This window comes from Vidua chalybeata, chromosome 2 (assembly GCF_026979565.1).
Source record: "Vidua chalybeata isolate OUT-0048 chromosome 2, bVidCha1 merged haplotype, whole genome shotgun sequence".
Lineage (NCBI taxonomy): Eukaryota > Metazoa > Chordata > Aves > Passeriformes > Viduidae > Vidua > Vidua chalybeata.
The window spans coordinates 90,534,180-90,549,614 of NC_071531.1; the positions used below are offsets into that span (position 1 = coordinate 90,534,180).

The 15,435-nt window shown below is 37.4% G+C and overlaps 1 protein-coding gene across 1 annotated transcript in view; it reads right to left on the reverse strand.

Annotated features, from left to right (window-relative positions):
• Positions 1-15,435, reverse strand: part of MIPEP (mitochondrial intermediate peptidase) — a 65,617-nt gene that overhangs the window by 31,862 nt on the left and 18,320 nt on the right. Inside the window, exons 11-14 of the mRNA XM_053936443.1 lie at positions 6,721-6,874; positions 5,701-5,778; positions 4,481-4,685; positions 1,593-1,702 (exon numbers count right to left, since the gene is read on the reverse strand). Of these exons, the coding sequence (XP_053792418.1) occupies positions 1,593-1,702; positions 4,481-4,685; positions 5,701-5,778; positions 6,721-6,874 (547 nt within the window). The remainder of the gene's footprint in view (positions 1-1,592; positions 1,703-4,480; positions 4,686-5,700; positions 5,779-6,720; positions 6,875-15,435) is intronic.

The window sequence follows — 15,435 nt, forward strand, 5'->3', positions numbered from 1 at the left end:
TAAATGACAAACATAGAAATCTGATATCAGATTCTTAAAATCAGCTTAGATGAACCAACATAAGCAAAAGCAGATTTATCTATGTTGGACAATGGCTTAAAAATGCATTCTAAAATTTTAAAAAAGCAATTAAAAGGAAGCCATCTAATGCTCTCAAGAGCCACATAGCAGTTTCAGGCTCTTCTTCTCATATTCCAGCATAATCCATTCTTGCCCTCTTCAAGACTGGATTTTTACATAAAACCCTCTCTCTCAATTGCTCTCTGAAAGGGGAAGATTTCACCACCAATAAACAGAAGTAGTTTATGGAAATGCCAAATGGGACAGAGTGTCTGGTTCTTAGCTTTTGCACTGAAACTAAACATGGTTTAGATTTGTCAAGTCATTTTGAAAATACAAAGCCATAAATAATGTTCCACAAATCTCTTTCAGATGTTTTAGTGAAGCTCGTTCTCTGAACTCATATGCAATTAGATTAACTCCATGCTGTTTAAACACTACATGAACTTTATAGGGAACATTAGAAAGTCATATTTCTCTATGTGGATTCAAATAGATAAATGACCAATGCTCCTGAACTGAGTTTAACTCCCAGATTTGAAAGAGACCTTTCTTAATGCAATCAATTCTTCAGAAAGGATTGCTCTCTTGCAAAAAAAAAAAAAAAAAAAAAAAAGGAAAAAAAATAGAGCAAATTTTTCAGACAGTATTTATTAAAATAGAAGTTAAACAACATATTTTCCTAATGATTCAATGGAAGCAAATATAATTCTACTTCCATAATACTGAAATGCACTGAATGCTTAGTATTGGATAAAAAGCTCCAATGAAGTGTAACACTACACAACTTAGGAGGAATTTTTGAAATGTCTGTATAAATATAAATAATTTTCTATTACCATGTCTTAAAGTGACCACCAAAAGTCACCTTGCTGCAAAGAAAACTGCTTTCCAAACACCCCACAGAAAGCAGATCCCTGCAATGGACTGATAAAGAATAATTTCATGTAAGAATGGCAACAGAGTTTTAATGCAGAAATTCACAACTGACAGAACCTAACTAATACCAATATAATCCTAAATAGAGCAGTATGTTTTTCATCACAAAATATTTCACTCACTGCCCTACACTATGCTAAAAATGGAAATTTTGAACCACTGCAGATCATTTCCATTTACATCCATGATTGGCTACCTGAGCTTTACATTAAGACAGACCTGAAAGAGTTCAATAATAAATGCTATTTTTGTCATAACTTACCTGTAATTATATTAAATTATTCCAAGCAACTTGATTCACACAGAAGTTGTTCACCTATTATATCTTGTAGGAAAAAATAAGGCTGAAAGTTTTAAGTATGTAATTGGAACCTAGGATATAAGAATCTAGTATTCTTCCACAGATTACATTTATCTTTTTTTGCAATGATAATATTAACATTTTTTTTGAATAACTGAAATTGTAATACTAAAATAACTTTATCCATTGTTTATTTCTACTTTAAACATTATTCATTAATAACACATGTAAAGATGATTCTTTTCCTACATACATTTATTCCTATTTTCAAAATTTTACATTTTTTCCCTACCTGTCCTGTTTTATAATGCCTTGCAAACTGGTTAACCACTCGATAGTCATTTGCAAAGTACTCCATCAGAATTGAGGGAACTTCAGCAAAATCAGTAGCACATCTGGTTCCTAGAGGTAGAATAATTGTACACATTAGCATCTGCTATTTTCACTAACAAATAGTTAACTCTTCCCAAAAGGTTTTGCAACTTTCAGTTTGGACTTTTGGTGAACTTTAATGTTCTTTCATTTATTAAGTCAATATTTTATTTCCATTATTGTACATACTGCCAGAAAAGCTTCATTATAATCCTACACATTTTACTATAAATCACAAAGTAAAACAAAATATTTGAACAGCTGGGTGAGGCACCTTATAAAGCTCTGGATCACACCCTTTTTAAACTAAACCAGACTGTATCCAAACTGGCCCTACATGAAACACCAAATCTATTTAAGTATCCTAAACCTAAATTAAACTACAATGTAAATAAAACTCTGCCTTAATCCCATTCACAGTTACAAGTTTTAGCTTCCATCTGTTTGCTGAGCTTTCTTATGCTTTATATTAACCTCACTTTATGATACCAAGTCATTCATTCAAGGAACACTCTTGCAGATTGAAGACATGTTCTATGTAAGTGCAATGAGGTAATACCTCAGCTGTTACTATTTTCAAAAAGCACTTTCCCAAAAACCTTATTTACTCTAATCTTTATCAGCAGCTTACCCAATGGAAGTTATTAAAAAGTGTAACACACTGCCAAATCAAAGCTGAATTTCTGATTTCTATATTAAAGTTAACAATGGAAAAATTGTTGTTCTCATAGTGGACCCACTGGGTCATCACCTCTATCCCTGTCTGCCAGAAACAATGTCAACAGTCAGAATCAGTCTTAAATTCCAGTCTGCTTTTACTTTTATTTGAAGACTGTTTTTTAAAATCACTCCTTTGACCTCTATAAACCTTACTCTAATTTTTAATCTTAACTTATAATCTGTTTACACTCAGTGATTCAGACTGATACTGCTCTTTAATATAAATAGCATTTATCATACTAAATTGAGAGAAACTATATTCTCTCTGAGCCATCATTATCCAAAGGCAAGATAAAGTCTAAGAAACTATCCATTCTAGTTCTCTGTACCTGCTGCAGTTTCAATTCACCTTCAGACTATACACACAAAATGAACATGCCCACTTTCACCAGTACCTTTACCATTCTAATACTTACTGCTGTTAGATACAGCTCTGATGTCATTTCAAGTGACACTGAACCTTTTCACAGACACATTAGCAATATGCACTTCTGCATTGACACATAAAACTGTGTTTCTGTTTGTCCACCACTGCTGAAAAATCCATTTGATAGCAAAAATCTCCTTATAGTCTGAAAATGCATGATCTGCACTGTGCAGTTCTGAATTAAAGAAAAGTAAGGCAGGAGAGAGCAGGAAAGATGCCAAATTACTCAGCTCATCTCAACTAGAATGTCATATTTTTTGTGCTCACAATAGCCTGTAGTCATCTTATTTCCATACTTTACCACCCTCAGGTTCCATGAGAGCAGACAGCCCTAACAGACATTCCTGGGACGAGCCCTTTGATTTTTACACATTCCAAATCCATTAAAAAAGGATTCTCTGCAGAAACAACACCACTGACCTCCAACCTCCAATGCTGCTTTTGCAATGCTAGATCTGGAGTGAAATCCTCTGGGATGCAGGACTGCCTGGAGCTAAGACAACACAGAAACCATACACAGGGACTCCTGGAAAATCTGAGCCTCAAAATTAGCCACTTCCTGCCCCTTCAAGAGTTTGACATGCAGAAACACATGATTCAGCACAAGAGGAGAACTCACACCAAAGCAGCTATTTTGGGCATATAAGTATTCCTGTAGCACAAGATGAGCAAGGCTATATGAGTGGAAGGAGTGGGAGAGAGCCCTTAGCTGTCCCAAAGACTATACAGAGCTTATACTGAAGGAATTATGCAGTGTTCATCTGTTTTAACTATGTCCAGTAATGACAGACTTATAAAATAGTTCAGTCAACTTTAATTTTAAATGGACAACGTAAAAAAAAAGAGTATTTTGCCACTGGGTGCAAAGGTATCTATTGATAAAATATTAACATTAACACCCCTTTGTATCATTAGCATAAAAATCGTAAAATACATTAAAAAATAATTCTTTAGACAAGGGATTCACAATCTCACCCATTTTGTAGTTTGTTTGTTGTTTTTTTTTTTTTTTTTAATAAGTAAATGTCTACTGCACTTGAGAGTTCCAGCACACTATTACGGAAAAGAATATACCAAGCTGTCCACAGGTTAAAAAAGTAGCATGCCAAGCAGCCTTAGCCAACATGGGTCTTTGACCTGTTTGCCACAACTGCAGAAGGTTATAGAAGCCAGAGACCTGCCAGCCAATACCTTCACTACTCTTTGAAAGACCTAATTCACTAATTTTCCTTCATTCACTTTCTTAAGCCATTTTCAACCAAGGATTCAATGAGGTTTTACAGTAGGTACAACCTATTTCCCAACCTCCAACTATTCCAATGATTATAAACTCCACATAAGACAAACTTGAAAGCGTGGATACCAGCAACAGAATAAAGATCAACAGTACATAAAGGAGATACAAACACCTAATCCTTATTAGAAAAAGAATAGGCAAGTGTTGTTTTGTTGAGTTCTACATAATATCTGCGGATCTGATACTGTATTGTTAAATCATCAAGGGTATAGAACTATTAACAAGACAACCATTTTTGGTTCATACTCCTTTCATTCTTCTGTTTTGTTCTGTCTATTTTTAATTGTTTTTTTTAATCTACTCCTTTCTTCTGGAAATTAAACATTTGACTAAAACAAAAAAACCACTATTATAGCTTTCTTACCAGTGACATGCTGGTACCGAGTTCTTCCCAGCATAGAATGCATAGCATGTCCCATTTCATGGAAGAGATTCTCCATCATGCCAGGACTTAGTAGCGTTGGTGCACCCCTTGCTGAATTGGGAAGGCTCAGCATAAGAACAACTACAGGTAGCTGGTACTCTCCATTTTCCTTTAGCCTCCCTCCTCGAACTGTAAAGTGACAGTCCTTTTCAAGGTAAAAGCAAACATGGACAACCAATGTCATTATATCAATTATACTAAAACAATGATTAAATTAAACTAAGCTGTTAAATCAAATCTGAATATATACTCAGTTACATGAGTAGAATTCAGTGCTGCTCTTGAACAACACTGTTTCTCCATCCTTACTATATACTTCAAATTCATAAAGAAATTACTTTATTCTGTAAAGGAAAGACTGTGTTGCTTTTAGAAAATAAATTTATTTATGTTTTAGAATTATCAAAACTATTCAAACTTTCTAACAGATATCACTAGTGACAAGAAATTTACTGATGTGTTAAATCCATAATGTACAGATTAAATTTTCTCCTCCGCCTTCAGCAGCAACTTCTTTATAAAATATACTACACAGAACTACTAGTATATTGTGAAATACTAGCAAAACAGAGTTACATATTAAACTAATGTAGATTTAAAGTTTGTTCACTCACCACCTCACTAAAGGTGGTAATATGCAGATGCTTCTACTGAGTGAAGTGTCTACTGTACTGCATCCTATTGCAAATATAGTGGCACTAGGTAGTGACTGAGCCCCAATGTTTTGGAGAGCTTCCATTCTGGATTTAGTGTGTATCTTTTATTATAGTAGTAGCTTAATAAAGTTCTTTCTCCTTTATTTCTAAGCTTGGGCCTGCTCTGCTCTGTTCCTGATCGCATCTCACAGCATTTATTAGGGGAAGGTGCATTTCCATGGGGGCACTGGCATTGCGCCAGCATCAAACCATGACAATTTCATAACACCTGTTATTCTGTACCACAAAGAGTCTGAGCTCAGCCGATTGGGTGTTTTTTTTAAATGAAAGCTTGCTCTAAAAAATATTTTACCTGAACCCACACATGAAGTTACAGACATTCCCTATTTAAATTTATTTTAAAATGAGGCAAGTTTTACTAAATTTATATTTAACACAAATAGCACTAATGCTACAGTCATTACTTATATAAAACCCAAACTGAAGTCAGATCATAAATATTACCTGATGTGGTTTATCAGGCCGCTGGAAGAAGTCACAATAGATGTACCCTAGCAAACCTTCAGTTTCATGAACAACAGCCTGAAGAAAAAAAGTGTATCATTTTCATAGTGAAAGCACTGATAACATGCAAACTGAAGACATAATATTCAAACCTCAAGACTTATAATGAAGAAAAAACAAACAAACTGGGAATAATTAATATAAAATCTGTTCTTAATTTTAATTGAAAATAAATACATGGACAATATTCACATCTTATATCTCAAACAACAGACATTTCTGCATTTCACTCAAAACTAGCCAGTCACAGATTAGTAATAAAAGTACTTTCTGTGATAAAAAAGCCCATAAATGACAAACAGAAGCTGATTTACAACAGAAATAAAAACAGAAAGAGTAAGGAGTAATTATAAATTGACCCACAGTACATAAAGAACAGCATCTCTTGCTGGAGGCTGAGGATAGAAGAGCAGTGGAGAAGATCTGGCAATAAATAAATGTAGGAAGACAACAGAGGAACTTGGGAACCTGATGAGTAAGTTACTGCCCAAGTTTTGATTTCCACCCTCCCCTAAAAAGAGGGCAGAAAAATTAAAGTAAAAATCAATCTCAAAGTAAAGATGACTTAAAGAATTTAAACAATGAGGTAAAGACACATGACAGGTAGGACACACATCTCCAGCATTCTCGTCATCTATGGTCATCTACAAATTGAAACTAAAACTAACAGGGCCCATTCAGAAAGGTGCAACAATAATCTCCAAACAGAAACTGGTTTTGATTCAGGCATCCTTGACACAGAGCTATCATTAAGGACATAAAATACCAAACATCCAAAAGGCACTTAAAGAGATGATAAAGCTCTTGAGGTCTAACTTCAACTAAAATTAGACAACTAGTTTGTGTTTTTGATAGGTAACCAAGCTATTTTCTTTTAAAGTTTGATTCATAGCTCACAGGAACACACTATCTTGTTTAATCCTCCCTTTGGTTTCAGATGCTGGGAACAAGAATACTTACCAACTTTCGAACATCTTCAGACCAAATCTCTCCTCTCTTTGTCTGTTCAGCATAGAGAGAGATCCCTAGGAGCTGACTGAACAAAGAGTTCAAACCTTCCATGCATGCCCCAAGAGAGAAAAATGGACAGTACAAGCCAGGATCAATGTTGTACCTAAGGGAATACAAGAATCCCAAACCAGTCAGTCAGCAGAGCTATACAAACTACAGTACTCACCTTCAAGCCACAGAATGTCACAAAATATACCAGCTCAGCCCAAAGACCCTCAGTGAACATATTTGGCTTTATTTTTCAAATAGTGAAACCAAGTTACAGGCACAATGCTTTGCAGTACCTCAATTTTTCTTATATTCAAATCTGGATACCAAATTCAACAGACGTTGACTATGATTTTCAGAAATGTGGTGAACATGTAGCCTAAACAGACCATGGCAACATGGTGGGTGGCCAAGCAGTGGCTTTTGATACTCAAGAGGCCACTGGCACTCAAGTGCCTTTCCCATGCCAAGGCTGCATTGTGTGACTGATCAGAAAAACAAGCTGGCTTTGGCTGTGATGTAAGCCAAATCCCCAGCTAGGGCAGGAAACCAACTGGTAAGCTCTGCTGACTCTGCAGTCTTGCCTTTCACTGCAGCAACAGAAACACCAAGTAGACACAATCACCTCCCACACAAAAATCACACCTCAAGCTCTGGGGACTCTCTTGAACCATGCTGAAAATATCTTACAGCTGCAAGCCACCTGGAAATTTCAGTATGCGACATGGATTTCAAACATGGCCAACACAGCTTCCTGAGCCTAACCTCAATCAACTATGTTCAAGATGCTGTAGTACAGAAGACACTCATAGAGAGGAAGACATCATACATCTGCATACACGCACATAAGCAGAATGAACAAAACATTAAAAAAGTAGTTCAGAGATGTATGCAGTCTGTAGAAGGGTTTACACTCCCTAAGACTCTGACCCTAAAAGTAAACACACTACAAGTGTATCAAGAAAATAAATGCTTTGCGAAATTACACCTTTCAGAAGCTGATTAGCGCCACACAATTCTTTTGAGACAACAGTAAAATCAGAAATGGAATCTGCTTATAGTTGTGTGTGCACCCCAAATTGCAAAAAATACTCTTGCCTCATTTCACATACAAAGCCCAAGTGTTACTTTATACCATTTTCTAGGGTCTGAGAGTCAAGACTGTTTAATTCGAGACAATCACAGTCACTGAAATTTAAACATGCATCAGCTAGACTACAATAGCTGGACACCAAAGATGAGAACCATGCTGTTTTAAGGCCTGGGATCAAAAGGCTTAGTTACAGACCAGCTGTGAAAGAACCACACACCTACCATTCCTTCCTTCCCACTCCCAGAAAGAAGACCTGAAAAAGAAGCCCACTAGGGATACTTCATTTGCCAAAGTGCTGCTTACAACTGCAGCTCCAATTCACTGATGAGCATCATTGAGCTGTGAGGCACAGCAGGGTGGGGTTATTCCTCTAAGCCACAATATGGTCAGGTACAAGATTTTGCTTATTTTCACACCACAAATGCAAGAAGCTGAAGTCAGTGTATTCCATTCTATATTAAACTATACTAGAACATAGAAAATAAAGCAGATTTTGCCTCTACCACAATGACACACTTTTTCAAGAACTTCTACACTTAAATTCATACACTGCGTGCTTCCATGTGCACGCTTTCCTTCTTACTCAAAAAGTCATTACACCCAAGGAAATAAGCATGATATAAATCACTTTAGATCAAGTTAGATAAAAAGACTGAAAGCAAGTCTCTAAAAGAAACCAGAAAAGATGAGGTAATTTTCATATAAGCCACAGAAATTCAGAGTACAAAGGACACTGATTGACACACAGAGCTTCCCCCTTCTACCTCGACATACAGAATTAAAGGGTATGTGTTGAATATCCTAAGAATTTTTAACTCAGTAATTCCTAAGAATTGCAATACTTTCAACAGTGGCCCTATTTGGAAAGCTTTAGCAAGTAAATCTCAGATGTCTCCACACTTTTATAGAATCATCCAGTGATTGCGTTCTGACCAGACTGTTACCATGAAAACTGAAACACACCACCAAGTGCTTCAGACCTCCTGATTCTGCTCTGAAGCTCTCTCTCCCTGCATACAGACTACAAGACCTGTTAAAATAACCCTTCTTTGGTAGCAAATCATAACAGCCTCCACAATAGTTTAAAACTGGTTTTTGTCATATCACTTTAAAATCTTGTACTATCATTCTACATGCCACTATGAATAGTAAGCTGAGCTTTCCATTTGTAATTCAAAGAATTGCTTCTTTAACTAATATCTGGCTACAAAAGAACTGTCTCAATATACACCAAAGACAAGTTCAGGAGGCTTCAGTGAACAAGGGCTCTTTGCAGGGCTTTTTTGCTGGGTGCATTTCAACCAGTCCTGTCAAATCTATGCTTATTTGCAAAGCCTGCACACCCTCCTCCCCTCCAGACATCCAGTGTCATCCATGATTCCTGTGCTATTTCCTCCCTGCCCAGTGGGAGAAGAGAGACAAGCGTACAAGGTATTCCAAGAAAGAAACATATGATACAGTACTACAAACACACACTTCAGTAAATCAAAATTTAACACTACCAACAGCTCACATTCATAACAAAACATCAGATTTTCACAGCTGCAGGAAATTAAAACATGTTACTCCCAACAGTAAGTTCAGCTGCAGGATAAGAGAACATGAAAATAATAAGAAATTAAAGAACAGCCCCTTGAAAACACTTCATGAAATTATATAACTTTTACACAAGAAATAAGAAAAATCAAAAGGTGTAGAGACTGCTCAAAATTTTCTAAAGAGCAGAATTTTTTTTCATGGACCAGCTAACTCTGGAAATCGTTTCCAATCGTTACATGAAGGACAAGAAAGTCACCAGGAGCAGTCAGTATAGATTCAGCCAAGGCAAGTCATGCTTAAATAACTTGATAACCTAATATGATAAATAACTGGCCTGGCAGAAAAGGAGAGGGCAGTGCACGTTACCTCCTTGGACTTCAGTGAGCCACTTGACACTGTCTCCCATAAGACCCTCACAGAGAAGATGTCAATGTGTGGGCTGGATGAGCAGACAGAAAACTGGCTGAATGGCAGGGCCCAGAGGGTGATCAGTGCCACAGTGGCTGCTTGGAGGCCAAGGACCAGCAGTGTGCTCCAGGGGTCAATACTGGGTCCAGTCCTGTCCTGTCCAGTCATTGGCAGATAACACCAAATTGTCATCCAAACTGGGAGGAGTGGCTGATACATCAGAGGGTCTTTCTTTCCATCCACTGGGACCTTTACAGGCTTACAGGATAAATGAGCTGACAGGAACTTCCAAGAAATTCAAAAAGTTCTCCACTGCACCTAGGGAGGACAACCCCAGGCACCAGTATATGCTGGGGGACACCCAGACCCAGCAAGAAAGGAGTTGTGCAGACAGGGACCTGTGGGTCCTGGTGGACACCAAGTTAAACATGAGCCAGTGAGGGACCCTTGCCACAAAGAAGGTGACCGGCACCCTAGGGGCATTAGGAAGAGCATGGCCAGCAGCCTGGGGGAGGTGACCCTTCCACTCTACTCAGCACTGTGTCCAGTGTTGAAGTGCTGTGCCCAGTGCTCAGCTCATCAGGAAAAGAGACACAGCCACACTATTCGGCCAGGGAAAGAGAAGGCTCAGAGGGATCTTAATAAGGAGTATAAATTCCTGAAGGGAGCGTGCAAAGAGGACAGAGACAGGCTCTTCTCAGTGCTGCCCAGTGACAGGACCAGAGGCAATGGGCACAGAATGGAACATGAGATGTTGTATCTCAACATTAGCAAACATTTTTTCCCAGTGAGGATTAGCAAGCAGTGGTACAGGTTACCCTTAGAGGCTACAAAGTCTTGCAACTTGGAGATACTGAAAAGCTGCCTGGACTTGATCGTGGACACTCAAATCTAGGAGACTCTGCTTTAGCAGGGGACTGGACCAGATGACCACCAGAGAAAATTTCCAACTCCAATTATTTTGTAAAGATGTCATATGGAACCTAGGACTAAGAGCACACAGCTGCAGCATGAGACAGATTCCAGCTTTATCAGAGGAAGAGAATGTTTCATACTAATCACAAAGGATTACCACATTCAGCTGAAATACTGGATAAATGTGTTTGCTGGAGGGGGGGAAAAAAACAACCTCTGAAACTAAGTGTCATTTCATTTCAGTCAAATACACAGATATGTACTAGCAGGACAAAGCAATGATATTTCTTCATGGATAGAACAGCTGACACTAATATATTGCAGGGAGAGGATCAATGCCTACTTCTCATTCTCAGCATTCCTTGAACATGCACCCCACCCCAGGATGAAAAGTATGGGAAGAAGGCTTTCTGATAAATACTTTGTAATATACTGTCACTGTCCAAAGTGAGGAGAGGGGGTGGGGTGGTGGCAGGAAGTCAGTCAGTAATAGTTTTGTCCTTTGAAAAAAGCATGATACTTATCCACCCCCCCCCCACCAGAAAAATAGCAGTACCAGACTATAATGCCTTAAAGCAGACTCCCCAGAGGAACTAGCCCCCTACTCTGGCTAATGTTTGAAGATGTCACAATCTTGACATTTTGAGTACAATGAGGTCCTGACTAAACAACCACTTTAATAGAAATGACACAAAGTTAATGTCAGTCCCTTCTGTTAGAACATTGCCAGGATCAAACCTCTCCCACATTTAATGAAAGATGTGTGTTAATGTTCTTCTTGCCAATGGAAAACTGAAAAAAGTTTTGAAAAACAGCACTTTTTTTATACAGAATGCCAAAACAAAAATGTTTCTACTTCTGATCTCAATTGTCCATTTGTGCCTTGCCTATTACACCAGTGTGCAAAAAAAATCAAAGCTGAAGATATTGAAAAACCCTCAAATACCACTATTGTCTTATGCTCCAGACTCAATACTTCACTTACTTCTGGACACACATGGCATCAGTCAGCAGAGATTATTATACCGTGAATTATCTGGCATCCACTGTTTGCTAGCCAATGCAATGTCCTAGGAGTTATGCAGAAGGGGTTAAAACCCACAATATAATGCAATTATCACGATCAGATTATAATAACCAAAAATACTTCAAAATGAGTACTGGGGAGTGAAAAAAAAAAATACTCCTCCAAAAAGTGTGTAATACATCTTCGAAAATCTTTGTCTAAATACCCGTCTATACCCCTAAGCAGTAATCATTCCAGACACCAAAACACAGATTCATTTCCCAAGTTATGAATTTGGTCCTACCTCATACATGAACTCTATCTTCACAAATTAAGTACAACCAACTCTAAGTGAAAAAAAACCTAACCCCAAACTTGCACCAGGAAAACTCTCTCTTTGGGCTTACTTAAGAACAGCAATAAGCCAAAACCTCAGCTATCTGAAACTGATGTTCTATAACCAAAACCTCAGCTCCTGGAATTATTACTGATAGATGATGTTGCATTTCAGTGGCAAGAGCAAGCATATGACTGACTCTTTTCTGTGCCCCCACCTTCAAGATTCAATGTTACTCACTGAAAAATTAAAGGTGTAAGACTAGGTAAGATTAGACGACAATGGGGAAAAGGGAAGAAATTGAAAAATTTGAACCTTCCCCAAAAATAAAATTACTCAATGAACAGAACAGGAAATGCTGCAATCTCTACTAGATTTCTAGAACTTAAATCTGGCATATGGGTGTGGGTAGAAAAGTATTTGGAAGAGTTTACAAAGTAGATGCTCCCTTCTTGAAGATTCTTGGTTTATTTCAGACACTCAAATGGTAGCAGTCATTAGCAACTTCATTATTTCCAGATGACAAGAAAAAAAGCATCTGTTAGCTAGCAAATGATTACCCAACCTCAGTTACTGACAGCTTCATCATGTTAGTGGGACTGCAAGAACACATTTCCCAGGCAAAGTATTTTGGCATTCAAATTTATACCAATCTAAAAACATGGTAGCTCAACTTTTGGCAGCAATGGGGACTGTGACTGTGACAGCAATTGAATCTTCTCTTCCCCCAGTCCTTTCAAAAAAATTCTCATGCTGTTAAAGGGTCTCAGGTTGTATCTTCAAAACACACTCTGACCTGGATCAGATTTTGTAAAAGCCTACATAAATCTTTCAGATGAAGACTTCTCTCAATACACTACTTTAGCATTTTAAATTGCCCAGTAACAAAGACAGAACTTGTATGTGTAGGATGCAGAGCCTTTTTGAGGGCTGATCCAAGACTGTAAAATTAATTTTCTCCTGAAGCTAAAGGGAAAATTCAAAGTTCCCCATCTTCTATCCCAGGTGTATGGTGTTTCTTTGATCCCTTTTTTTAAACATGAAACCAAGTGTATTTGTAAATGCAGACTAAAGCCTCCCAACAAAACCCTACCAAAACCAAGGCATTCCTGCCTTGGCAAGGAGTTGGACTAGATTATCTCCAGAGGTCTCTTTCAAACCTAACAATTTTGTGATTCTGGGATTCCACTGCACATTACTTTTCAGTCAACAGAATAAAAGTATAACTTCAGTCAATGAATTAGCTGATACTGACTGACTCTACATAAAAAGGAGCAGAATTTCCAAAGTGCTTTAGCTTAGCCTGCCCTTGAAATGCTCACTAGCCAGAGCAAAGCTATCTTCCTAATCTACATGTTAATAAATGTTGATGACTCTACTGTGCATATAATTATTTTTATTATACTACATGTTGAAGCAGTAACCATTCTAAGAATCACTTTATGCACAATTTCCAAGCTGTTATCAATTGTGAGGTTGAATAGTTGTACGGCCTTCTATTTAAAACAAATAGTAAAAAAAATTAAATAAAACTGCAAGAAGTAGCTGATTTATTATAAGCACACTCTTTAGCAAGTGGCCTCCACATTTATGCAGACAAGTTACGATTTTATCTCCAACAGGAAGTGCACTCAAGTATTTTTGGGAAAAGAAATCAGAAAGGAAATTATCATGACCCACACTGAACTACAGTAACAGGCACTCTGCTATCAGTAAGGGTTCTGCTAAGGGTTACTGCTGCTAGAAAAAAGGTTAATGTTCTGGAGACAGACAACATTTAGTGACAATAACTACTGCACAGGAGAAATGGAAGACAGGTTTTCTTGTATGCTGTAATTTGCAGCCCCAGAAGAGCAGACAGACTCTTCTGTACATGGCAGAATAAGATCACCAGAAAAACATTGCACTGCTGTCTCCAAAGCTGGCAAACACATAGGAACATGGTTACAGCATTTCCTAAGGAAGAAAATGGATTCAGGGCAGCTAAGCAAGCCAGGGCAAGAATCAAACACCCTGTCTGGATACTCTTTTGCTTAAAATGTGAGTTCTGGGCCTTAGGATACCCATGTCACCAGAGAAGGGTGGACACAAATGTTATGACATTTTCAAGATTAATAAGGTACCAGTTAGAGGTAACTAGCACAAGTCTAGAGCTCAGCTATGAGCTCTTGCTTCTTCCTGGAACTTAGGCTTCCCTGACTGGACTGCATGTTGTATAGTCGAATCCCAAAAGGATGAAGAGCACAGTATTTTCTATGGGAATATGCCTTTGAAAATGCAGGCAAAAGAGATGGCTCTCCTATGGTGTTAACTTTGCAGAGAACTCCAGCCAAAAAGATTTCTTACCATGTAACATTTCCCCTAGTGTATCCCCGGTAAAAAAAATGCAGGTATGGATTGATTTTTGTTATTTTCAATTTGCACTGCTATAAAAAGATTTTCCCAACTACACTTGAACTTGAGCACATAAGTTTTCTTAAGCCATTATGTGAAACTTAAAGGATCTGAATGTAATTCTGGAAGAAGAGGAAAAGGAAACACCAAAACTTCTATCCGTTACAGACATACACACACCCATCAGAAAACAATGATTAATCTAAAAGATTAATCTAAAAGACTTCCTGAAATCAAGGATTTTGTACATGCCTAGATATTAATAATCTCTTTTTAAAAGGTTGCTTTTAGTTTTGATGTAGGAAATATAACATTTATGTGAAAAAAAGTGGACACCAACACACAGTCACCCTGCACAAATCAGTAACAGCATCAACAAATATATACATGAACTCATCTACAGTGGAAAAGAGTACTTTCCTCTGTGCCAAACTTTCAGTTAAGCTGCTTTGACTTAAGAAAGATAAAAATCAAGACTCAAGGAGGTCCCTTTTATTGTAATAATGAACCTTAAATTAATTGTTTCTCCAGTAGAATTGCATAACTCTCATGCTTACCTGTCCAAAACCGTAAAAGATAGACACAAACTTGAACATAATAGGTATGCTCTGTATTCATTTTGCAGATTCCACTAACTTAATTCACTCTAAACATCTGATTTCAAATGCCAAAGCATTTGTATTTATAACAAAGTCCAGGAAAGAATGAAAATTTTCTCACATACTCTATGTCAGAATGTGAGCTAATACAAAGAGAAATCTCAGTAGCCTCCTAACAAAAGTAGAAATATCAAAGAAAGCTGTAGTTTCTTTAATGTAAATTCCTACTTCTTATTAAAGGATAAACTACATTTAAGAAATCCAGATACTTTACTTTCACAGTTTGCAGCCCAGCAGTACTTTTAAGAGAAGCAAAGTAGCCAAACCAATTAAAAAAACGATTATAAAAAGAAGGTAACTGACACAATGAGGTTTGGTTATTCTT